Source organism: Thermobia domestica, chromosome 12, assembly GCF_964235325.1.
Source record: "Thermobia domestica chromosome 12, izTheDome1.hap1.1, whole genome shotgun sequence".
In the NCBI taxonomy this organism is placed as follows: domain Eukaryota; kingdom Metazoa; phylum Arthropoda; class Insecta; order Zygentoma; family Lepismatidae; genus Thermobia; species Thermobia domestica.
The window spans coordinates 135,503,875-135,531,081 of NC_137465.1; the positions used below are offsets into that span (position 1 = coordinate 135,503,875).

A 27,207-nucleotide genomic window follows, 5' to 3' on the forward strand; every position below is an offset into this window, starting at 1 on the left:
ATATACTCAATAGGATTGAGTGAAATAAGTGTGTTCGATACGCAAGGGTGTCAGGATCCCGGCGAGTAGTATTCGACAACAACTACTCATTACCCACAAGAGTGGAGGTTTTTTCTTTTGGCTGGTTCTAATTCTTTTGCCAGTGCTGTCAGCACGCTCATTATCTCAAATATCGACGTGTGCAAGCATCCAGAAGATAATGACGACAGAGCCCTGTCAAGGGCGCCGATTTCTCTGTAAATTTGGGGGGGGGCATTCAGATGCAGAAGGCATATATATACGGATTTTAAGGCAAATCTCATTCAATAATGCCAATGTTGTATATTCATAAAAATGAGGGGTCCCACATGAGCTTTTTTTGGGAGGGGCGGCTCCCCCAGGATTGGCGCCCTTGAGCCCTGTTGTTGTAGTTGATGGCATCTCACAAGAATGTCTTGAACTAAGATGTGTTTACTATGGACATTCTGCAGGCTTATAATAATAGTTTGTTAGCTATAGTTCAATAGAGGACACAATTATTCAACACTTGTTCAAGATCTTTATGTGGCGCATTTCACCGAAAAGCTAGGAAGAATTGCCTTCCATAGGTGTTAAAATTTTTGAATAAACTCTTGTGTAAGTTTTGTAAAATGTTCTTAGAAAATAAAACATTTAACCCAAACATTGAAATTATTAGTATTTTCAAGTCAAGGACGCTATGAGTGAAGAAGTGGTTACATAATATGGAAAAGTGTAGAAATAGTTTTAAAAATAAAATAAATAATTTTATGTATGTAAAGTTTCAATGCACTAAAAAGATTTTTGTTTGGTTAAATGAAGAAATGAAAGAAAAATTAAGAGCACTTTGCACGAGTTAACGTTTAAGTGTCGTTTCAACATCCATAAAAAAAAAAAAATAGTTCTCAGCCTTATGAAGAGCACGCAAGGCACTTACCCTATTTTACCCCACTAAAAATATTTTATTTTTTTAGTGCATTTTATAAAAGCACTGCATTGAAAGTTTTCTTATTATTTTATAATATAAATAATTAAACCGTGTTTGTAAGTCTCGATTATGTTAGTATGCAAAATATAAAACAGTATCAATTGTATTTGTATTGAAATAATATAAGTGAATAACAACAATTTAATGGATCCAAAATTAAAATTGTGTGATTTATAAACAGTCTATGTACGTACACTGAGTTATAAACTTTTGTGAATTATAAATGCAACGTCTATATTGGTTTCATTAGTTCAAAGGATTAAAGATGAAGAAATCAAAAGAAGAGAAGGTAGGAAGCACAAACAGAAAAGAATTAAAACAGGAGAACTCTGATGTAGAGAATTAATGATCAGCAGAATAAAAGAACGGAAACAAACAGCAATTCGTTACTCTTTCACGACATTCTTTCTGAGTATGAAATGAGACACCGTCATATGAATAGAGACATTCAAAACAAAAGGTTCGAGCCATAGCATTAACGTTTCTCACTTGCGTATTTTTTGAAAATTGAACAATGAATCATGTCATAGTGTAGAGTTCTTACTGAAATATTTATTTGTGAACTATGAAGGAGATTTATAACTTTAAAAAAATAAAATCTGAAGAAATCTCATCACAGCAGTAAGCCTTCGCCGTCGTTGAGTTTTTCCGAAAGAACTGGCTTATGTCAGGTTTCAGAATTAGTACTGAAATATTTAGTTATAAAATATGAACAAAATTGTTGTAGACATTTTATAAAATTTCGTCCCAAAAAATTTCATTCCACCAGTAAACTACTCTTCTTGCATTTTCTGATATGTCCATATGCCATACTATAAGGATTTATATATGTGATATTTCTTTATGGCATTGTATTAAAATCTCAATTTGTGTTTTAGGGAAAATATATATATATATATATATATATATATATATATATATATATATATATATATATATATATATATATATATATATGGTGGTAACATCCAAACGAAATTCACCATTATCATTTCTGTTTCTACTCTATCATATCGAATGTCCTTTGGGTCTGGCGATATTTATCAGCTTTTAAAACAATGTAGAGTTTATTTATTTATTTATTAACGTTCCGTAATGAAATCTTGTCGACCAGTTCTCCTCATCTTAAAAAGTAATTTCCAAAGAAAGAAATACAGTGAATTTTCTCTAACTGAAAAGTGTTTAGCAGAGAAAGATTGAAAACGAGAAACTGAAGTCGTAAAAATAATGATGATATCGACATATACTATTTAATTTAGAATTTTAAAGTAAGCGGTGCAAACATGCGCCATAGAGAGTTAAGCTTCACGGGAAAATAAGGGAGTATATATTTCAGCGTCTGCGAAAATTCCGCTTCTGAACGTGGAAAAAAAATTCCGCAATATTAAGATTTCCTGGTATTTATTTAGAAAATGCTTATGTAAAGATTCATTTAAGTTAGAGACTAGAAATTCAGTCTATAAACCTTAAATGAGAAGAATGACAATTAATTTTTTTGTTGTCTTCGATCTCATCACGGGAAAACGGCTGCAAGCTCTGAAATGAAGTTAGGAACACACTTAGTACCTACCTCGAGCAATCTCACAATTCCTTAAAGTTAGAAAGTTGATACTTAGTATATGAACTTCTTGTTACTAATAAGCGGACATGTGACCCAGAATTTTCAAAAAAAAAAAAAACTTCTAGAAGGGGAAAGGAGCAATTTCTATATTTTTGGCCACATTGTAATCGACGTTTTCTGTTCTTTGTTATTGTGTCATGAAATAGGCTTCGGAACATACCGGTATTATCTATCTCAAGGGTTTTAATCATGTCACATTACATAGGGGGCCTACGTCTCCTAAAGGGTAGAATATTCCAAAGTTTATGCCACAATAGCAGAAAAAAGAGAGTGTATTATCGGTTTGTAATTACATTTTCATTGAAATGCGTATAAGGAGAAAGGGTTTAAATACTTTTTACACACTTACTCTCCCTACTTATATAAGAGTCAAAGTTAGAAAATAGCCGCATTTTAGTAAAATAGAAGAATTAAGAACAAAGTCGTATTATATACATAAAATAACTCTTCTGTTGCGTATGTGTGGTCTGATTGAAAATGTAATGCCAGGTGCTTTAATAAGACAACGACCTCCTTCCAGACGTGCACAAGAAAGGAACAAATTGAAGTTACTAGAGTTTTAAGCAGTGAGTGCAAGAAACTAACACAGGATTAAGAAACAGTAGAGGGTGTCATATGTATCGCTTTAGCAAGGTTTATGAGTGATGCAGAAAATTAAAAAGTTAAGTAGCTGCTATGATTGATGCAATTCACTCCGGTCGATTCTAAATCAGACAATGTTTCTACTGTAGAGTGTCTGATATGAAGGAACCAGAGGATAAGAATTGAGGAAGTGGTTGCAGAACTGAACATCACTCGTGGCTCCATATTATTCATGACATGCTGCAGTACCACTACTTTTTCCACTAGGTTAGTCTTTTAAAAGCTTTTCCAAAACGGGTGGATGTGAGTGAAACACTATCACTACGTTATAAGAATGAAAGAGATGATTTTTCAAAGCCTATTTTCATTTGTAATGATTGATGGGTACTATTTTCAGCCAGTGACAGGACGTATCAACATGGTGACATTTATCATCACTGAAACCTGAAAGTTTCTCTCAACTGAAGGTTTCAAGTTTCTGTCAGCACAGTAATACTCACGCTCTTTGAGAACTGTAGAGATGTGGTTCTGCAACAATACAGTCTATAGGATGCAATGTGAACAACGAGTCATGTTGTAATCTGCTTAGTGCAATTTGAAGCTTGCAATCAGATCCAAATATCTGGTTTTCCCAGTTCTGGTGTAGCTCTGCTGCATGATAACGGGAGGCCACACAGAATTAAAACAAAACCAACAAAAAATAATTTATTCGTTTTGAGTATTTATTACATCTTGCATGTTGCCCGAATGTAGCACCGAGAATTTATTGTGTGTTTGCACCTCGTAAAGAAAACACTAGGTGACAAAAAGTTTCCAATGACAATGAAATGAAAGAGGTAATGCATGATCCGCTTACCGTTATTTAGAAGACATTTTCTTCTCGTGGAATCTCGAAACGCTTGCATACTGAACGTTGTGGCGACTACGTTTAAAAAACAGTGATTATTTTTTAAAAAACCTACTGTACATATTCTGTAATTGAAAGAATGATTCTCTTATTTCTTGGCACTACCTCGTAATATTATTCTTCTGTGTATTATTTTTATCCAATTATACAACAAATGAGTTTCCGTACGCTTGTGGAGATTACGAAAGCTTGTAAAAAAAAGTTATAAAGTTACACAAAATAGCGTAACAAACAGCTTGTAGACATATTACACATCACCCGGTCCTTCTCCTGTTCCAAGTTTTACACGACTGACATAAGTGAAGTTATGCATCATAATTCATATTAGACGCTTTATTAGTCATAATTTTGCCTTTAATTTTTAAGCAAATACATGTAAATTTCGGTTTTAACGTGAATAACACTCCAATAAGAGACTACTATCTATACACAAACTACATGCATGAATATGCCATTAAGTGTTGCAGCTTTATTACCATTACTATTATTTTATTATTGTTGATATACTATTGAAATTGGTCTGTCTCCTTTTCCCCTTCTTCCTCCTACTAACAATACCATACTTAATATCTTGTACAACAGTAACTTTAAAAAGTATATGCTTATAAAAGTTTATTAATTAAATACATGAGATGTAAAAATTAATATACACGACGTACTTATAAATGAGATATACAACTTCCTCTACCAGAAGAATGATAGCTGTTTTAAGTATGTTTTGTCTATTGTAGAATAATCTAACTGGCAACTATCAAACTTTGGCTACGTTGTGCTAATAGAATTCTCGCAAATGATAGTACTAGTTAGTTAAATAAAGAAAATCATGTCTCTGAGGAGAAAGCTTTGTGTATGTGAATTAGACAAGGTTTCCTGATATCTTGTCATTTTATTTCACCAATATAACACTGTGTGGTTTCTTTCTATGAAACTATATCAAAGATATCAGTCTACCAGACAAAAGTGAAGTCAGTATAGTGAATGTAGCCTTTGATTATGTGACACCTGCTATTTTGCAGTTTACATAGGTGAAATTGGAGAGATCCTACGAGCAGCCAATGTTGCGCATGTAGAAGCATAATGCAGTATGTTGTAGAAAACATTCACTTCAGGTGCATGTTTCAGGATATAAGTTCCTTGTTCCTTGAGAATGTATTCTTCATTTCTGGACACGCCGAATACTTGCAACCATACGGTACTTGCAACTCTGGTCCTCGTTTGATTCTATTAGATGTGAGTAATTGATGGTAGGTAACAATCACCTCTTCAAAATATATCCACTATAGGCAAAAATACAGCAATATTCCTAGTCATTCACATAAACAATTTCCAACAAGCATTTTCCTATTTTTTTTTAAAGTTTATTTAACAGAAATATTAATATTCCATTTTATGAGTGTTATGTATCACGGGAGTGCCACGAAGATCAATACTCGTACCTCCATTATTTACATTGTACATAAACGTCATGCCTGAAGAACAGAAAACACCAATTACCATATTAGATGAATCTGTGGTCTCCTCTCATTCGTTGAAATCGGATCAAGTGTGCAAATATTTACCAAAGAAACCTCTTCACAAACAAATAAAACAAACGAATGAATTAGATCAAAAATTAAATAAAACAACGACGAGAATATTTAGTAGATACTCTTCAAAGGAGACAAATTAAAGCACTACATATTAAGTTCAAAATTGTGGAACAAATACTGAAAGCACTTAATGGATATAATTTAGGTGGAATATATATTTTCCTCTTAACAATAAATTATCTTACAAACAATTTCAATGTTTAAATGGAAATTTAGTAATAAAATGAATTAACTGCAATTTATCATTTTAACAAATAAAGCATATAAAACGAGCTTTATAGAGACACGATTTTGTTTCAATAAAAACTAGAAAGTAAAAATTAACTTTTTTTTATATTTCATAATGTTGTGCACAAAATATTCACATTTAATAGTTTCCTAAAGTTGGATATTATAGCGTAATAATATTTTGTAAGGAAAGTCAGTCCCGCCAAGGAAGGAAAAGGAGTGTAGCAGTCGGTATGTTGTCCGAAGGAGGATGACCAAAAATGATTATTACAATTTATTGGTTTCATATTGCGACAACACGCAGGATATACAAAGTTTACTTGTTTTCTATGTGAATGAGACTCTAGGGGCAAGGATAGAGAGTGGTTAGTTTCTGGATGGTCCAAGTCAACAGTTCATATGACCGTTTGTGTGGGCGTTTTGACATTTCTGGAGTGTGGGGGTTTTGGCTGTGGGGGTTTTGACCGGTTCCCGAGCAAACAACATTGTAAACCGTCCATTAATTTATCCTCAAAATGAGCTATTGCCCTCATTACATATAAAACTGGGAATTATGAATCAGTACATTAATAGTTTGGATAGAAGTAGTTCCTGCTTTCGGTACCTCTGTCAGAAATTTCCAGGACTTTCTGATTCCAAAATTAAGGAAGAAATTTTTGACGGTCCCCAGATTCGGAAGCTTATGCAAGATCCTACATTCACTACGGCGATGAACGAAACAGCTTCAAATATGGGAATCACTTAAGGATGTTTCCAGTAAATTCCTGGGTAATATTAAAGACGATAACTACCAACAAACTGTAAAACTCATGCTGTACAACTTCCAGGAACTAGGTTGTAACATGAGCTTAAAATTGGATTTCTTGTACAGTCATCTGGACTACGATGAGCTGTTCCATCAAGACATAAAAGAAATGGAACGAAGATATCAGGGGCGGTGGGACGTCTCTATGATTTCAGATTACTGCTGGTCTCTAGTTCGAGATAATCCTACTCAGGAACACAAACGTAAATCAACTCAGTGCTCATTCACATCAAAGAAAAACATAAGAATAATTTTCTTGTGGTGAGATTTATATCTCTTACGAATGAACCTGTAACATAAAAGTAATGTTTTTGTATATTCATTGCAATTTGATCTGTTCCATTCACTTTGCACATACTGTGGTTGGTACTTTATACTGAAATTACAATATGCAAACTTTTGATTTCATATAGCAACAAAACTGTGTATGAGAGTCAAAAACGGTTTGGATATTTGAAATGAGCATACCTCAATTAGATTAAATAACCTCTACAACCTTTCGCCGGATAAAAAGAGTTTTATTTCTCAGGTCGATGTTATTCATCCCATCTGTCTCTTTAGCCCAGTGTTTCTCAACCTGGAGGTCACGACCTCTTGGGGGTCGCGAGAGGGTTTCCAGAGAGTCGTGAAGATAAGAGGAAGAGATATATAAAATTAGAATCTAATACCGGAAAATTTTTAAAAATGTTATTTTGAATTTTGCTCTCATAGGCATATTTTTATTTTTATAGAGCTACATATTGCTAAGAACAAAAGAAAAAAAAAAAGGTCTGCTAAACATTTTCAACTCATGCAGAGTTGTTTAAAATCAATTTAAATGAAAGAGGTATGATATGAAACTAATGAGAACTATATATTGAAATACCAGAAAAATACAAATGCAACAAAACCTGCATACTGAAACACAATTAAAACTGAAAGCTAATAAGATACCTGAGCATGGTGTGATTTCACTAGTGCGGCAATGTCCGGTTCAATATTCGTGATGCACATTATCAAGTCATTTAAAATACTTAATAACTTTTTTAACAACTGTTCCAAGTTTTTAAAAACCAAAATTAGTAATCACTATTTTTTATCATATGATCCAACATTAATGGAGTTATAAAGTTTTAAAATTTCCAAATGACCTCCATTTTGAAACAGTATGACGGATCAAATTCAATATTTGTAATATGAAAGAACTGATTGAATTTGGTTTTAATGCATTCGCTTTTAGGGAAGTTACTGTATCCACTATATACAAGAAATGGATTCTACTATTATAGAAATAGATGGGTATAGTGATATCTCCGCAATAAGCATATTAAAAACCCCACACAAGCTTTGTTACAAACCAGAAATTATAAGGAGGTTGCTGGCAAGAGGATGTGATAAAATATGGGTTGTGATAGGAATTTGGTTGAAAATTACTGCTTCAGCCTAACGGACATAACTGTGGGGTGTTAAAGTTTTTTTAAGCTTGTCAGTTTACCATACTTATGAATATTGCATATTATTTTGGGATATAGTATACATGAAGCTGCATCAGTTCCCGAAGGAGCAGGACGCTCATACTATTAGGGATTATTCATTGAGTATGTACGAACTTACAAAGGGGGTAACAAAGCGACTTTTATTTACTTATCGACTGATACGAAAATAAAAAAGAACGTACCTGTACTTTATATCTGCATGTGTAGTGCCCTTGTACTTTATCTATGACTTTGTGTGTGTGTGTGTGAGGGGGAATTTAACGCATATCGCATGTCTTGTGCACATGGATACTGCACTACGTAGAAAATTTATGGTATTTCATGTAGAAGTGGTAATAGAACACAGAAGAAACGCAGATCAGGGAGTTCTCATGTATACTATTACCATATTTTGTAATTAATTGCTCATTGAATAACTTTAACTTGTAACAATATGACAAATTTAATAAAAAATAATAACATAACACCTGTTATATAAAATTCATATAGTGAAAAACACTGTACTATAGCGATTAACATACTGTATCATTTATACAATATTCTACCTCTTAGCTAGTACTCAATAGTTTTTGATTTATTTTACTAGAGCGTACACTTATGTTTATCGTTTTTTCAAACTTGAAAATCAAACTCTTAAAAAAACTCTGAGCTTGAATAAGTAGCATTAAATGATCAATAAAGCTTGTATTCAATGAAGCGAACTGTAATCTCTGCTTCTCTGTAAGTTGTAATCTCTTCTGTGGATAAAGTGAACAGTACAGAAAATACTCTATCACTTTTATTCTATAGCAAAAAAAATATTTAAGCTACTTTTTGAAAGAAAATACTGGGGTTTTATACATACCTCAGATCTAAGTTTTTTGATTTCAGATGCGAGTTCTTCACACTGTTGTGTATACTGCCATTTTGATGTTCTTTCACTTTCTATTATCTGTAGAAGGTGAAGATGTTTCTGTTCTAACTCCTCCTTCTGCAGAAGAAGCTTGTTAAAACTGCAGAATAGAAGAAACAGTAATTATTCTGAAGAAAAAAAAAAGAGAAAACACTTTCGTCTAGTACTATGAGGCACGTTCCGAGATTTGTTTATCTACTGCAATATGTTTACTGTGTACGTAGAGAAGCATTGTTATAACTGCAAAATTCTTCTACTGGAGAATTACGTTTCATTCCTCGCACTTTACTTAAATTGGTTTTTCTTTTCCATCAACAATGATAGCAAGTTCATGTACTATTAAATGCTATGTAAATGCAATGTTCGTCAAGAAAATGATCCTTTCTTTACCATTTATCATAAATCACTGACCGAAAAATCTTAAACTAAATCTTCAAATTACGAAAAATTTGTTAGATTGAAAATTTTTAAATAGAGCTTAAGTAATTGTTGCACGAAAGGCGATAATGTAAAATCTTTCGTGATTGATAACCACGCTCAGTGGAAGCTAGTTTAACTGAAATCAATGGATATGAAAGAAATGCTGTTATTGAAGTTATTCATTATGAATGGATTCAGAGAATTTTGTCGTTAAAATAGGGCTATATAGCTATGAGTAGATTCGATTACTGCTGTGTTTTGAAACCTATTATCAGGAATTGATTCCACCTACGACTTATCTGGTTCAAATCTCCAAGTAATATAGTTAAATGACCTTTATACTTAGTGTAATTGAAATCTATGAATATAAAAGAATTACACGAGTTGAAGGATTGAAAATCGTATAGGCACAGATGAATTTTAAAGACGACCCAAAGATATAACAGTCGTACAACGCTAATGGACAACAGCGTTGCCTTTCTTATTTGTCGCGTCAGTCATTTATTATCTTATAAACTACAAACTCAACCACTACTCTAAACACATAATAAGAAGACTCTTTGGAAACAGTAAAACAATCTTCTGAACTGAAATAATTCATAAAGACTTTTTCGTTAAAAATGTAATTTTTCCCATGAATTAGCATTGTATGCAGTATATCTTTACTGAACAAACAGAATAATAACTAAAAAATGAGTGGAACAGTTAGGGACACAATTAGCTGTTAAAAATGAACAGTAACCTTAAAATAGAATAAAATTATGAAGTAACTTCGTGAGTTACAAATATATTCAATTTATCTTTTGGTAACTCAATTTATAGCTTACATACTTCTAAGTGCGTCGACCACCTTTGATGTTTTCACAGTGCATATTAATTAGAAACTTATAACTCAATAATCAGGGTGGTTAGTGACCTCGAATTTGCTTTAGAAAATAAATCATATTTTTGAGTAGCGTACACAGTGCGGCACTTAGGAAACGAGACTTTTTTGCTGCTAAGTTATTTTTGGCATGGAAGTGTTCACGGTGACATCGAGAACACATGCAGAAACTTCCAGGTCAATCGGTTGCTAATGTGGTGCGTAAACGTGTATTGGGTACATTGCTAAGTAGAGATAATTGTTTGATATCTAGTTACTATTTCAAAACTGGATCAAAGTGTGAAAATCAAGTTCTGTGCGCGCTTAGGGAAAACTGTAACAGAAATATTTGTGAAGTTAAAACATTTATGGTGATGATTCCCTTTGTCGTTGCTGTGTTTTTAAATGACAAAAAAGGATCAGTGCTGGAAGGGAGTCTGTGGAAAATGACGAGTGCCCAAGTCTAACAAATAAAACGATGTATAAAGATTAAAATAGTATTTTGAATGACACAAATGTGAATACTCACGATCAGATCCGTATTTACGCAAAGGTCATAGGAGCCTTGGCCCAGGGCAGCAGTTTCCAGAGGCGATATACATCGATCACCAATTGAAATAGAGACACCCACATAATACCATGTAACACCACCTTTCACTCTGATAACGGCGGTTACCCGCTGCGGCACGAACCCCACAAGGCGCCTGGAGTGTTGTTCTGGAATCTCATCCATATCTGCTGCGAATTCTCCCACAGAGCCCGCAGGTTGGTCGGAAGAGGGTTCACAGTCCGAAGGCGTCGTTCCATGGTGTCTTACGTTAGGTGTGTTCGATGGGATTGAAATCCGGTAACCGTGATGGCCAAGGAAGTATTGGCAGATCAGAGAAGTGCTGATCAAACCAATCTATTGCCATCCTAGGGCAGTAGTCCGGCGAGTTGTCCTCAAAGATGAGGTCACTATCCGGATGTTACAGCCGAGCAAATGACAGGACATGGTCATCCAGAAGATTGTGGCAGCATTCACCTGTGAGGGACCGTGTCACACATGTTAGGGAATCCATTTCAGTCAACGTAAACATCCCTCAGATGAAAATACCACCACCACCGGCCTGCACAGTTCCCTGCTGGTACGATGAATCCATTGCCTCGTGAAGGGACACACCCGTACCTGTCCATTGGCATGTACCAATGTGAAACGTGACTCATCTGTCCAGGCAACCTGGTGTATTTCCACGTTTCCACATTTCAGTGGCGGTGTTCCTTTGCCCATGCTAGACCTTGTTTCTTGTGTTGTGCGGTTAGAAGGAGTACTTTCATGGGTCGATGGCTTCTGTACTCCATGGCGTGTAGGTGGTTGTGTATTATGTAGCTACCAAAACGGTGTTGTTTTGCATTGAATCTCTCCGTGATTTGATGTACTGTAGCCCGTCTATAGGCTGCTACGATGCGAGCCAGTCGGCGCCTACTTCTGTCGTCAACACGTCCCTGACCGCTTCAGTTTGCCCGTGTGGGTGGTGATTTACCGGAAGACAGTACTCACGATACACTCCTTAACACAGTTGCCTCTGAAAATCCAATCTGAGTGCCATAGCCACGTCCAAAATCGAGCCACTCATCGTCTGCCGCCTACGATTTGACCATGGTCAAATGCAGGCAGGTCCTTCGTCTTGCCCATCATACACTGCAGTGACACGGATATCGGGATAGGATTCACATGGTAGCAATACACACGCGGTGCGTTCCATTCATATGAATTGGTGGAGCCTCTGCAGGGCGGTTTCTGCAACTGTCGTGCTGTGTCTAATTCAGCTGGGATCAAGAGGAGCACGAGAGAGAAATTTTAAGGAACACCTATACTGAAAACTGATTGAAAATATTGTGTTTCATTTTCTGTAGACTAATATTTATTATAGTTACATTCGCTTTTATCTTGTATTCTAGGGGCATATTATAATATATTGTATTTTGTCAGTTTTGGGGTTGTTTCTGCTTATACATAACTGAGTGCGAACAAATAAAGGGGGAGGGGGAGAGACGCAAACATTTCTTGGGCCCAGGCGCGTAAAATACACAATTATCGGCATGCTCACGGTAATACCACACCATATTAGTATTAATAAGAAGACTGTTCGCCAAGTAATAACAAGATAGCATTTAAAGAAACAGGCGCCGTGTATTCCGTTCCTTAACGGAGGAGTAAAAACTGGAAAAGTACATCACACAACATAGGGATTGTTCGTGAGTTTCTGGCCGCAAAAAGTATGTTATCACACGCCGTATATTCACCAGATTGTGATTACTTTTTTTCCTCTAAATTAAAAATAACACTCAGTAGCTTTTCTTTTTCGTTTTTTTACGTTGTTTCCAGCATCCAGAAAGCAGTAAGGAGAACCTTGAATCCCATTCTAGATCAGAGACCTATTTCTCAAAGCTACTAGATTAGTCATACATATTCATACATTTGTGATACCAGTGTAAATATAAGACTGTGTGCTTCTTGAACCTATACAATTAAAACACTAGTTACAAACCTGTGGACTAGTGTTAAAACAGCGAAGCCACTTCCTATATCAATGATTTATTTATTATTATTTTTTTTTACAAAACACTAGCGTGGTGCAGTTAGCTTGTAATTTATTAGATATGCACAAGAGACTGAGGGCTTGTACCGTGTTTGTAACTTTACAAGTATAAATATCTTGGTGTTCTCCGTGTTCTCTGCACCAGTATAAATATCTAGATGGCCAAGCGACTGTACAAAAAAAAAAAAAAAAAAAATAATAATAATAATAATAATAATAATAATAATACTGTGCAATGAAGGAAAACGATCGTTTGATTCTAAGCGAAAGTTAAAGTACAAATCCCAAGAAAAGCATTCGAGAACTTTAATGTTTTTATTTTTGAACATTAAATTTACACTTGAACTTCTTTCATTGCACCTGTTTTTAAGGAATTCAATCTAAGATTAGTTAAAACATTTATATTATTCCTTATTTGCATGCTATGATGAATTACTATACACCGTGTTCCGAAAGTGCAGTAACACATTTCTTAATTTATTACACAAAAACTAAAAGTTATAGAGCTGTCCTGTATATGTCATATGAAAGAGTATCTCATATGTTTTACCTTTTTCATTTTGCAGGCAATGCTTCTAGTTCCCACATTCACAGCATTTGGCGTTGGCGTCGACATGTTGTAAACATGGCGACTTCTGGTGCAGAGCGTGTTTTCTGTGTGTTGGAGTTCGATAAAAACAAGAGTGCTGCAGATGTGCAACGGAAGTTTATCACAACGTACAAGAAAGAGGCATCAAGCAGGAAGTCTATTTATGCCTGGCATGATACATTTGTGACAACTGGTTACCTGTGTTCTAACAAAAGAAGTGGCCGTCCTTCTGCGTGTGAGGAGACCGTTGACCGTATGAGAGAGTTTTTTGTAAGAAGTTCGAAGAGGTATGTTCGTAGAACATCCCGCGAGCTACTAACACCACGGACGACAGTGTGGGAAACACTACGTAGGAGACTGTACGAGCCCTGTAAATTGCAGCTCTTGCATCAATTAAAGAAAAAGGATAAAAAGGAGCGCTATGAATTTTGTAGTCTAGGGTAACGATTCACAGAAGAGGATGAGAACTTTGAGAAGAGAAAAATTCAAAGTCGTGATTGGGGGAAATGGGGTGAAGTCGCTAACTATTTTTTTGGAATTTTAAAATATTTGCAATCTTTTGTAAATGTTGAATAATTTAATTAAATATAAATGGAATAGATTGATTTTAGAATTCTAATATAAAATGCTTATGTTATGGATAACCAATTCTTATCGGACTTCCGAAGAAACGTTAAAACCATTTTAATGACCGTGTCAATAGCGAAAACTCCCAATCACGGAGTGCGACAACTCCTACCCTCTTTTCAGGTTTCTTAGTAGAAAATAGGGAAAGAAAGAGTGAGGAAGAGGAAGAAGGAGGTAGGAGAGAAAAGAGAAGGAAAAGAAGGAAAGGAAGAAGAAGATAGGAAGTTAGAGGAGAAGGAATTAATGGATAACTATGGGAATATGGTGAAGAACCTTGAATCGTTACTGAAAAGTAGTTTGTATTCAAAATGCTATTGCTTGAGGATCAATATTGAAGTAATCCGGAAGAGACACATGTTCACTCATACAACTCTGACCTGGATCCAGGCAACTACACCAGTGGGAGTTGCCCCGACCCGTCCGGGTGACGAGAAAGTTTTGTTTTATTATTTCTCCGTTATTTCGTAACGACGATTAACCAGTATCCGGTCTTTAAACTTTAAAATCAGAGATCAATCACACATTTGAATCAGCCAAGAACAAAAAATATTTTAAAGTAATGCATATATTCTTCACGAATGATAATTTAGAGATATCTGAAAGATCATCGTTTATTCAGGCGCAGCCTGTTATCTTGGCTTTTCTCCCAGAGCCGATTCAGATTAGTTTGGATTTTATCCTTCATGGCCTTCGTCATGCATTACGAACACCATTACAGTAAACCGATATTAATGCTACAATCTAAAATTAAATTTGTCGCTCAGTCGTACACACATACACACGAGATAGCGTATAGACATGGATAAAATATTCTGAAGGAAATCATCTAACTACATTTTACTATACATTTTATTACACCAAAAAAAGGAAAACAATATTAATCGTTAAGGACATATCAAGAACATATTAATAAAATGTGGCAATATACATACTAAATTAAACAGCAACGTCTGAAAGAGGGATATATATATATATGTAGAGTGTTAATATATATATATTAACAAGAAGATTAGCAGGAAACATTCATGGGACACAAAAAATATTTACGTATATGAATATATTACATTTTATGAGATTACAGAAAAAGAAAAAAACTACGTAAGGATTTAGATGAGTCCTTTCTCATATGTATAAAAATATGTTTTTATTTGTTCATTCTCTTTTTTTTTTTTTTTTTTGGTTAGTTTACAGTTTTATCACGCTGCTAGCGATGAGTGTCAATATCACGTTGACTGTTAGGCACTTTTACGGTGTCCATTTGTTTCACTATCACATTTTTGTATGCGTAAATATAATTATGTTGCTCATTACAAACAATACTAATTCCATTCGTAGGAGCATTCATGGAATATTCTTCCCTATTCAGGTTATAGAAGCAAAGTTATGTCTTCTCAATTATGGAGGCTCTTTTACCTCGTCGGTTATTTAGTCACTAGTTAGATTGTAGACCAGCTCTAAATCATTAGATCACCAGATAGATGCACACACTAGTAAACTTATTTTATCAATTTCCGACTCGTGAGAGATTTAATTTATTATTATTATTATTATTTTCTTCTTTTGTTCAAAGCGAATTTCATGTATATCCAGGCCCGTGCTGGCCCACCGGGACACCGGGACGTGTCCCGGTGCGCCCTCCGAAATATCACAGTATAAATAAAGGTACAAGTTTTTAGTAATAAATTCTTACAGTTTTATTGGTAAAGAACCCGTGAAAGGTGCAGTGCACCCTTTACATTAGGCGCCCTTCCGAGACCAAATCAAAGATGAACGATGCTATTTACTCTTCTGTATAGAACAGTTCTCTACAATAAATACACACAGTTACTGTTGGCGAAGAACCCGTGAAAGATACAGTGCGCCCTTTACATAAAGCGCCCTACGAAACATCCCATCATAGATAAGTGGTTTTAGTTATCCTGTATACCAACTTTGTATAATAAATTCAAATACTAACTGGTAGTACAGAACCTGTGAAGCCCTTTACACAAGATGCCCTGCGAAATATCACATTATTTTTTAATTTTATTCTTCTGTATTTCAGTTTTGTACTATAAATTCATACAGTTGCTATTGGCAGAGAACAGGTAAAGAGTGTAATCTATCTAACTAACTAACTGTATGGCCTATGGAACCCGGAGGTTCAATGCCGCATTCACAAAAGCTCTCCACTGATTTCTATTCTTAGCTAACTGCATCCAGTTTCTACTTTGTATTCCAATTTCTGCGAGATCCATCTTAGTATTGTCCCCCCATCTGCGCCTAGGTCTTCCTAATGGTTGTTTTCCGATTGGTCTTCCAGTCAAGACTTTGAAAGCGTTTCTACTTTCTTCCATTCTAGCTACATGACCTGCCTATCTAAGCCTCCTAGACTTGACGACCCTAACAATGTTGGGTAAACTGTATAAATTATGTAGTTCCTCGTTATGAAGTTTCCGCCATTCCCCATTCCCGTTCCTCTTGGGTCCGAATATTCGTCTCAGGATCTTGTTCTCAAATACTTTCAGAAAGTTATGTACCTATAAAATGAAAGAATGTGATACATCAAGAATAGTTCGGATAGTCAAATGTACGATGCATTTTTATAATTCTACACTAACACTAGTCTCTAATTTACAATTATTACTGCATCGAAGCTTTCACAATCTTAATATGCATCCATACATCCGAGCATATTGATTGATCCTGTGTGTTTTAAAGCAGTGTTCAGTACCTGTTGTATTTCTGAAATAAAGCTGTACTAATTTCCGTAAAATGTGGTCTTCCTGTCACCACGGCACGGCGCGTCGACAGAAGGCCTCTGGAATCGAGGAGAAGGCCTCTGGGATATAGAGGTTACCTGTGAATATACTGAGTAAACATTTTTTAATGATAGATTTTCTTTTACTTCTCTTAACGGTCGGTGGTGTAATATTATTATTTTAAATGCACATACCCAACAGAAAATAAGGATGGCGATTTAAAAAATACAGTTTTTACGAAAGAATAGAACGGACATTTGATCATCTGTTAGGCGGTTATTTGATGGATATGAAAATTCTGTTAGGCGGTTTCAATGCGAAGGTAAGACCAGAGAGTATTTTCAAACCGATTATAGGGAATAATTGTTTGCATAAGGAAAGTTGTGACAACGGCGTTAGACTCGTGAACTGTGCAATATCCAGAAACCTTATCGTAAAGATTACAACATTCCAACATCGTGACATTCATAATTATACTTGGACCTCATAAGATGGAAAAACACATATTCAAACTGATCATGTTTTAGTAGACAGAAAAGAACAGTCTAGCACAACTGATGTTCGGTCGTTCAGAGGAGTTGATTGTGATAGTAAGAGAGAGAATATCGTTGAATAAAGGAAATAATCAATATCTGAAAACGGAGCGGTATTTTTTTTAAAAAAGAGGAGAGTCAGGTGAGAGGGGAGACAGATTGAAGTGTCGAATAGATTCTCAGTTTTAGAAGGTTTGGAGTGCACTAGTGTTCAAGATACTTGGTTGAAATTAGAGATAACATTAAAATTTCAGCAAAAGAAATATTGGAGCACGCAGAAATATGTAGAAAAAAACCATGGTTCAACCAGGAATGTACTAAAGTAGCAGAGAAGAGAAAACAGAAGAAACTGCATTGGCTACAAAATCCAAACGAAATAACTGCATAAAATTTCATTGTCATCTGGCAGAAAACTTCTAAAACTTTTAGAACAAAGAAACGCGACTTTTGAAAGTTAAAATTAATTAACTTGAAGATAATAGTGAAAACAAAAACATTCGGGACATGTATAAATGCATCAATGGACTTAAGAAGGGCTATCAACCTCGTGCTTATGTATTAAAGAAACCTAAAGGAACAGTTCTCACTGATACAGATAGCATCTTAAATAGGTGGAAAGATTTCTTTGACGATTTGCTTAACACATAGCCAAAAACTAATGCGCGTGGAGAAAGTGAAATGCATGCAGCAGAACCGTATATTCCAGAACCTAACCAGACAGAAATAGAAATCGCTATTAAAAAAAAAAAAAAAAAAAAAACACAACTCCGGGTGTAGACGAAATTCTGGTTGACCTAATTTTAGCTGGAGGGGAAAGATTGTAGAGCAAGATACACAAATTCATTCTCATTATCTGGAACAAGGAGGAATTACCACAAGAGGGAAGAGAATCAATCATTGTTCCAGTTCAGAAGAAAAGCAACAAAACAGATTTAATAATTATCGAGACATTTCTCTTCTGTCAACATCCAATAAATCCTCTTAAACGTTGTATTAGCAAGATTGACTCCATACGCAAATGAAGTTATTGGAGATTATCAGAACGGATTTAGGTAAAATCGATTAACTATCGACCAGATATTTACCTTCGACTAATACTTGAAAAGAAATGGGAGAATACAACATCCTGGCACATCAATTATTGACTTTAGACTCTGGTAGGAGGGAAACATTGTACAACATGCTTACAGAATTTGGAATACCGAAAAAGGTAGATTAATTAAGATATGTTTAAATGAATCCCGAAGTAAGGTTCAAGTAGAAAAATTTTTGTTCACGAGCTTTCACGTTGAGAATGACCTGAAACAAGGAGATGCGTTATCGTCATTATTATTTAACTTTGTTCTGGAGAACACTATAAGGAAAATCAAAGATAGCAATCAGGTACTAGAGCTGAATTGTATTTGCCAGGTTATGGCGTATGCTGATGATGTAAATTTGATAGGGAATGATAGAACAATAGAAAGGAATGCAGAAATCTTAATTAACGCTTGCAGGGATATAGGCTTAACAGTAAATGCAGAGAAAACTAAATAAATGGAAGTTTGTCGGGATCGTAATACTGCATTTTATGGATGCGTTAAAATACCAAATAATATTTTATTTCGACAAAGTGGCTAGTTTCAAATATCTAGGATCATTATTAACACACCAAACCATAATCACTAAAAAATAAATGTCAACTGAAAGCAGGGATTTCGTGCTATTATTCAGTTAAAAATCTTTTGTTGTCGCTAATTCTGTTGAGGAATTTGTAGCTCAAAATATAAAACAATAATAATGTCTGTTGTGCTGTATAGTTGCGAAACATGGTCACTGACTCTGAGGGAAAATCGCAGACTGAAAGTATTTAAAAACAAGATTCTTAAACCAATATTCCAACTCCAAAAGGAACGGGAATGGGGAAAGGCGGAAACTTCATAACGAGGAACTGCATAATTTTATATCGTTTACCAAACATTGTTAGGATCATCAAGTCTAGGAGGCTCAAATGGTAAGTTTATGTAGCCAGAATAGAAGAAATTAGAAACGCTTTCGAAGTTGTAACTGGAAATCCAAATAGGAAAATGACCGTTAGGAAGACCGAGGCGCAGATGGGAGGACAATATTAAAATGGTTCTCGCAGAGATTGAAATATAAAGTAGAAACTGGATTCAGTTTTCTAAGGACAGAAATCAATGGAGAGCTTTTGTAAACGCGGCAATGAGCCTCCTGCGTCCATAGGCGTGCTATATTAAGTTGTTGATACATTTAGCTTCTTTTCATATGACAGAAGTGTTATTACAGGAACTAAAAAGTTTTTCTGTAGTAAAGAGAAGTTCAATTCGAGGTTAGTTATTTACGTTCATACTAAAACAAATTTGTTGGTGATTTTGATATAAAATGGCACCCATATTTTCTTTCAAAGTCTCTCTCTCTCTCTCTCTCTCTCTCTATATATATATATATATATATATATATATATATATATATATATATATATATTCCCGTTTGTATGGGCGCCCTTTTAGTAGACTTGTCCACCGCCCTCATTAGTATCCCAGCACGGCCCTGTGTATATCGACGCACAGAGGTTGGGGTAACACACACTGATTAGATTGAAAAGGTTGGGATAAGAGGAAAGGATTTTATATGTAAGGTTGGTACAAAGATGTTATATTTATGAACTCAACAGTGGACTTGATGGTACTTTAGGGTTACGAAATACGACCTGCCCTCATCTCATATTACATGCAATTTGTATTATAACAATGAGGTTAAAAATCACATATAACATTCTGCGAATCTACAAGACAAAACAAAATTAAAATCTATCTTTTACACTCGTCGAATGTCTCGAACTACGGCAACCAATAATCATTCGGGGTAGGTACTAAACCTTTTATACATATTCATTTCCTTAAATCAATTCTACATTTCGCTTCAATATCATATTTACGTTTCACATACATTTATATCTCATCATATACATATATTCAATAATTACTTACACATTGTACTTATAGACTCCGACAAATGATTTGCTACTAGGTTGCAACACTTTCAATAAATGAGAACTTTCGACATTCTATATAATCAACGGATTTTCCGCGTATAAACATAAAATTCATATGTCTGTATCTTCAATTTCAAAATAGATCTTTTACTACGAAAGGCAGGCATGTAAACACAGAATATATATATATATATATATATATATATATATATATATATATATATATATCGGGTCTTGCAAAATAAGTGTTACAACTCTTGGGAGGTGACTCCTGCCACTGAGACATGAAAAATAGTTCTCTTCAACTTTCGGCTATCGGACATAGTTTCGGATCTACAAGGTGCCGAAAGAGTGGGAAAATGACTTTCGGACGCCAACAGTTCTGAAACTATCCAACGTAGAGAGGGCGGGTAAAAAATTAACTGAAGAAGTCATAAGTGCTGTATTGAATTTTGCATGTTTCACAATCCTACCATGCACGCACAAGGGATTCCCCAAAGGAACGTAGGGAGTCCTGGATAATCTACCAAATAAAAATTGGTCCAAATGCATATGAATTGATAAGGTTTCTACCAGGGAACAATAATTCGTTTATATTAAGTCGATATCTGGAACAAATACAAAATGGCGGACACCTTCATTCCCCTTTGTATGCGGTTGCATAATCGCCAGGTACGGATCCTGGCCAACAGTGACATTCTGAGTATTAAGTGTAGCGAACTTGTACTCAAATGCTATAGAAAGACATCTGGAGTGTCGGTAGAGAACAACAGATGAAGTAGGGTGATTCACATGTGTGGAAACACTTAAGGAAAATGCCCAGAAATGCAGTCATACTAAGTAAACGTCAGTTCAAAGCGTCGGAAATGTAAGGATTAGCGTCAAGAACGTGAAAGTCATTGCCAATTCACCAATAATATTCCATCAAACTGATGCAATATGATGTGGACGGTTGCATACCAATACGGATTCAACAACTGTGGCCAAGTTGAAATTGTGAAAGGGGACTCACAAAGAAACTGGATAAACTAAATGAATGTCTGTAGTGGGATCGCATGATCAATATTGAAATATGGGCAATGTGTGTATTGATATTAACATGTAGCTATGGACAAATTCAACATGTCCCACTACTGCTGGGACACCGTCCTACGTGCGAAAAATAGGAAAATAACTACTCGGGTTTTGATCTGAGGCCGTGGGCTTCCAGTAGGATTGGAAACTGCGACCACACCAGCAAAAGCGAGCACTCTAGGATCCTCACTTTCTCCGCATTCATTTATTTGAGGAGTACCCACTTTGTTTGGCAAGCGCTCTTGTACAGCCTCCTGACATGCTTGTGTGTTTCATTTTGTTACTCCTACTTCACAGTTGTAAACAGTCAGAGCTTTAAGACGTTTCTTCCTATTTCTCATGTCGTTTTATTTTCCATATGATGGTGTTCCAGCAATAGTGTTACATGTGACAACTTGGTTCATTTTCGTCTTTGTCTTGGCATGTACACTGTGTGTAAGATATGAAATTCTGGAGGTATTTTCCTATATTTCAAGTACGTCATATGTCCCAGAAGACGTGGGACATGGTAGAAGTTTTTTTTTTTTTTTTATTTTCACGCTCTATCAGAATTTGAACTATGGATTAAGAGATTTCTTTTCATATGTGTTGACTGTGGGATAATGTCCCAAACAAAGAGAGACATTGATACAATCGTGTTCTAGTTACGTTCTACACAAAAGTGCACCAGATGTAATAGCAGAATCTACAACGTTATTTTCCTAGTTTTCGCACTTGGGACGGTGTCCCAGCAGTAGTGGGACATGTTGACATTTGTCCATTTGCTACATGTTGATATCAATACACACATTGGCCACATTCTAATATCGATCATGCGACCCCACTAGTGACATTCATTTAGTTCACCCAGTTTCTTTGTAAGTCCACTTGCACAATTTCAACTTGGCCACAGTTGTTGCATCCTTATTGATATGCAATCGTGCACATCATATTGCATCGGATTGATGGAATATTATTGGTGAATCGGCAATGGCTTTCATGTTCTTAATGCTACTCCTACATTTCCGACGCTTTGAACTCACGTTTACTTAGTATGACTGCATTTCTGGGCATTTTCCTTAAGTGTTTCCACACATATGAATCACTCTGCTTGATCTGTTGTTCTCTACCGACACTCTAAATGTCTTTCTATAGCATTTGAGTACAAATTCCCTACACTTAATACTCAGAACGCCACTGTTGGCCAGCATCCGTACCTGGCGATTATTCAACCATACACAACGGGCATGAAGGTGTCCGCCATTTTGTATTTGTTCCAGATATCGACTTAATACAAACGAATTATTGTTCCCTGGTAGAAACCTTATCAATTCATATCCATTTAGACCAATTTTCATTTGGTAGATTATCCAGGACTCCCTACGTTCCTTTGGGGAATCCCTTGTGCGTGCATGGTAGGATTGTGAAACATGCAAAATTCAATACAGCAGGTATGACTTCTTCAGTTAATTTTTTACCCGCCCTCTCTACGTTGGATAGTTTCAGAACTATTGGCGTCCGAAAGTCATTTTCCTACGCTTTCGGCACCTTGTAGATCCGAAACTATGTCCGATAGCCGAAAGTTCAAGAGAACTTTTTTTCATGTCTCAGTGGCAGGAGTCAGCTCCCAAGAGTTGTAACATGTTAATCTTACTTTTGGGCACAAACAACTACAACCTTAACGTTTATTAAACTCAATAGCAGAAAAGTAGAAATAGCTGATAGTTCAATACAAAACTTCAGACGGACAATTGACGAAAGAACGAGAATAAAACATTATAGTGTACCGAAAAATCACTCACTCCACGGTGGGTCAAATAAGATAGAAAACCAGTCCCTCGATACTCCACGTCGATGAATACCTGCACGAATCATATCTCACGACGTCTCAGTTAGTAAGTTAGGTTCAAAACTATGTACTAAATGATAAATAATGTAAAGTTCAGTACTTGGGGAGAAGGTTAAATTTTTTTAAAAAAGTCTTGAAGAGACTAGAGAGATAGCTGAAGGAGAAAGACAGCGGCACACCAAAGGAAAATAAGTTAGGACACTAAAACTACCAAGGTAAGTGGTCAAATTTCAAAATACAACATTCCAGAGCCAAATATACTTATATATGGCGAAAAAAGTGGCCTACTCAAATACGTGGCCCAAATGGGTCTCTGAGTGACTACGTACGAGTCCGTGCCTTCTAGCCAACCATCTCACAAGGAATAAGCCCTGTGGAATGATTGACTATTAACTGTTTCCGGTACCAATTCACTCAGATTACGGACCTGTCCAGCCGGAAGTGTCAGTGTGGTCTCTAATTTAGGATTTCAAAAATAAAAAAAAATTATCCGGCCCCTCAGAAATTAAGAATTCCGAAGACAGTATGGAAAACTAGAGTAAAGTCGATAAAATAGAAAAATCCAAACCAGGGATTTGCCAAAAATTAAAAAAATAAATTAATTAAAATTTTGTACTGGTGATTTGTTTGCCAAATCTTACCAGTGGCTCTCACATTCGCAAGAACGCCAAGTCTTGAGGTGTCGAGTCATTTCAATACCTACCTAGTTTAAAACTAAGAGAGAAAATAAAAAATATTTAAAGGGAAGAGAGGATCGACACCTGGGTATGAAAGTACCAGAGTTTACTGTAATTAAATTACGAAATTGTTTGACTCTATCCATTCCGTCACCTCTACAAACAAGGGCAACTTAGTCGGAATAGGTGACTTGGAAAAAAAATCTACGTCACAGGTTAACGTCATAACAAATGCATGTAATTCAACGGCACCGAGTTTTCAGACGGCTATTATATTTTCGTGATTAATTGTAAAATATCTCAAATTGTTTGCTATATGATGTTATTTACCCTGCTAGACTTGGTTCTCAACGAATAAATACTATTACTCTTGAACGCCAAACTGCGAAGTGCTAATATAGTACGTTAACTAAACAACACCTATATCCTCGTACGAAGACCTAGTGTAGGGGTCAGTGCTCGAAATATTTATCATTATACATAAATACTCAATACCATACCTCGTGCCAAATCAATACATTAAGCACGTACATTCAGGGATGTCCTATTGTTGAGTTGATTTTGGGTTTAACGTCCCGTTCAGCAGCGAGGCTATATGAGACGTCTACCTACTGATTAACGTGGATTCCGAACCACATGAGCTCCCGCCGGGAATCGAACCAGGATCTCCCACGCCTGTCCTATTATTTATTCACATTCATTTTAATATCTATCTATCTATCTATCTATCTATCTATCTATCTATCTATCTATCTATCTATCTATCTATCTATCTATCTATCTATATCTATATACATCTTTTATTTTTTTTTTATAACACCCTATAACGTAAATTCACTAGTGGACATCCTATACTATAAATATACTAAAGACTGTTCAAAGCAGCCATATCACATAATTGCAACTTATTTCACTCATCTCTCATAATCACCGGCTCTTTTAGCCTAACCGGCATAACCGTGGGACGTAAAACTAAAGATTTCATTTTCATTTTTATACGCCACTACAAAAATAATCGCGCACTGACCAATAAACAGAACATCTCACGAACCCAGACCTTTTCAACCAAAGCCAAACTAGGTTCAAAGAACAGCAATATTATCAACGGTAATATTAATTAAACATGTTTCTATTCTGATGGCAACAATGAAGTTTATTCTACAGCACGAATAAAAGAAAGAAAAAACTTAGCATCGTAATCTAAGAACGGAAAAATAACATCATATATCCTGGCTTCTGCTTAATAACGAACGCAACATTTATTTTTGTTAATATTTTAATTACTGGTCATACAGAGCGTTGTAATTTTGAGGAAATCTTAATTTGGAATCAATTTACGTAACTGTTTGTTTATGGAGTGTAGAAATAATATTTACTCATAATTTATTTAGAAAAAAGGATCGTTTTCGAGTTGACTAAATCGTTACTTTTTGCAACAACAAAACACTAGTTCTTGAACACGCCGGAGATGGCGTTAGTAGTATCTAAATAATCTATGCACGATCGAATATACCCTTGTACACCAAATCACTATACGATATTACTATGGATTTCAAATGAATTTTAATACTTATTACGACGAGCAAGATATGAAAAATCATATAATAAATGATACACTGTCCCTACTTAAACATGTCATACTCTCACACACTACTTCCACTATCAGAATACTACAGTACACATATATACACGCCACTACATTCCACATAAACTAAAAGCTAACACAACAATTAATACATGTTATTACACACGCTAATCAACACTACTACGCGATTTGATTGTACATAAACAATATCCTGCTTTTACCATATTAGTAATCGGCTCTGTATATTGGGAAGGGAGTGACTGAAGTGAATCAGGCAGGGCCCAAGTGACCCTGTTACCAATTAGTTCATGGTTCTTTAATTAACTGTCAGAACGAGGAAACTATGCAGCTATCAATGAAGAGGAGACCCTCTTCCTGAAAGGAAAAGAATCCCTAAGAATTTTGTTCAATCCATTTTTACTGGGAAGATATTCAAATCAGGAGTAAATGGGAGCCCCTTACCTTTTGTTTACTCTGACATCATATAAGCTACTCTAACTACTATACACATCACAGTACCGCCATGTTAGTAAAAAAATTACTTATATTCCATGCACATACAAGCTATCTGACGACAGGCCTATCTAACCCTAACCGGAATAGTTTTTTAGGAGGGGTGAAAAGGAAATTTAACTGTTTCAATCACTGACTTTTCGAGACAACGTGAGGATCTTCAGCACTAAAATTGCAACACTTTTAAGCTTTTTCCATTCACAGTTACATTACGTCTATCGTGTAGCATTTTGTAATTCACTATTTCAGTCTATTTTCTCTTCAAAATTTTGTAATTTAAGGCTCCCTGAATCTTCCAACGACTTAACTTCGAAAAGGAACTAATTTCATCTGGTTTCTAGCTGCTACTTTCTCCAAATATGCAAAACTTCTGAGCAACGAAATTACACGCTGTGTCCTGGATTAACGCCGGTTCTAGAATGATGTTCTCGCGCCTTAATACCAAAGTTTCGGAAATAGGCCCAATCAAAACAGAGAGTTTTGGCGGCGGAGAATATGAAACGAATAGAAAATGGTAAAATCTGGATAAAACCGGATTTCAGAAAGGATATGGGCATCTCAAGAGAGACGCGGGGGTCTATATTACTCTGCCAAAATTTAGATTGGTAGTTTATTCCAAGAATTCCTCCCCAATAGCGGGCCTAGTTTTTCGTATAACATTAAGATGATGGTTTCAATTATTCCCTATTTGAAATACCCATATGCAAAATATTATCATGAAATAACGTACGAATAAAGATATTATTCCCCAAAATATAGTTGCTACTAAATTATCCCGAGCTTTCACATTAATTCTGAGTATAATTATAATCAACTGGATATCATATATGAATCGAAACATATTTTGAAAAAATTCGCATGGTACAGTATGTGATAAAATTAGTGGACCCCTCCGAGCGGAGATTACATTACATAGTTGTAATGGTACATTACAACTTCGTGGAACGCATAATCTTTAGCAATGAGACAACTTTCCACACAAATGGCAGAGTGAACAAACATAACTGTGAAATATGGGGTACCCTGAATCCTCGCGAATTCGTCGAATATGTGCGTGATTCTCCCAAAGTAAATATTTTCTGTGCAGTCGCGGATTC

General features: G+C 35.5%; 1 protein-coding gene across 1 annotated transcript in view; it reads right to left on the reverse strand.

Moving 5' to 3' along the window:
• Positions 1-27,207, reverse strand: part of LOC145666671 (ras-specific guanine nucleotide-releasing factor 1-like) — a 997,934-nt gene that overhangs the window by 273,138 nt on the left and 697,589 nt on the right. Inside the window, exon 4 of the mRNA XM_081734144.1 lies at positions 9,037-9,184. Coding sequence (XP_081590270.1) covers positions 9,037-9,184 — 148 coding nt within the window. The remainder of the gene's footprint in view (positions 1-9,036; positions 9,185-27,207) is intronic.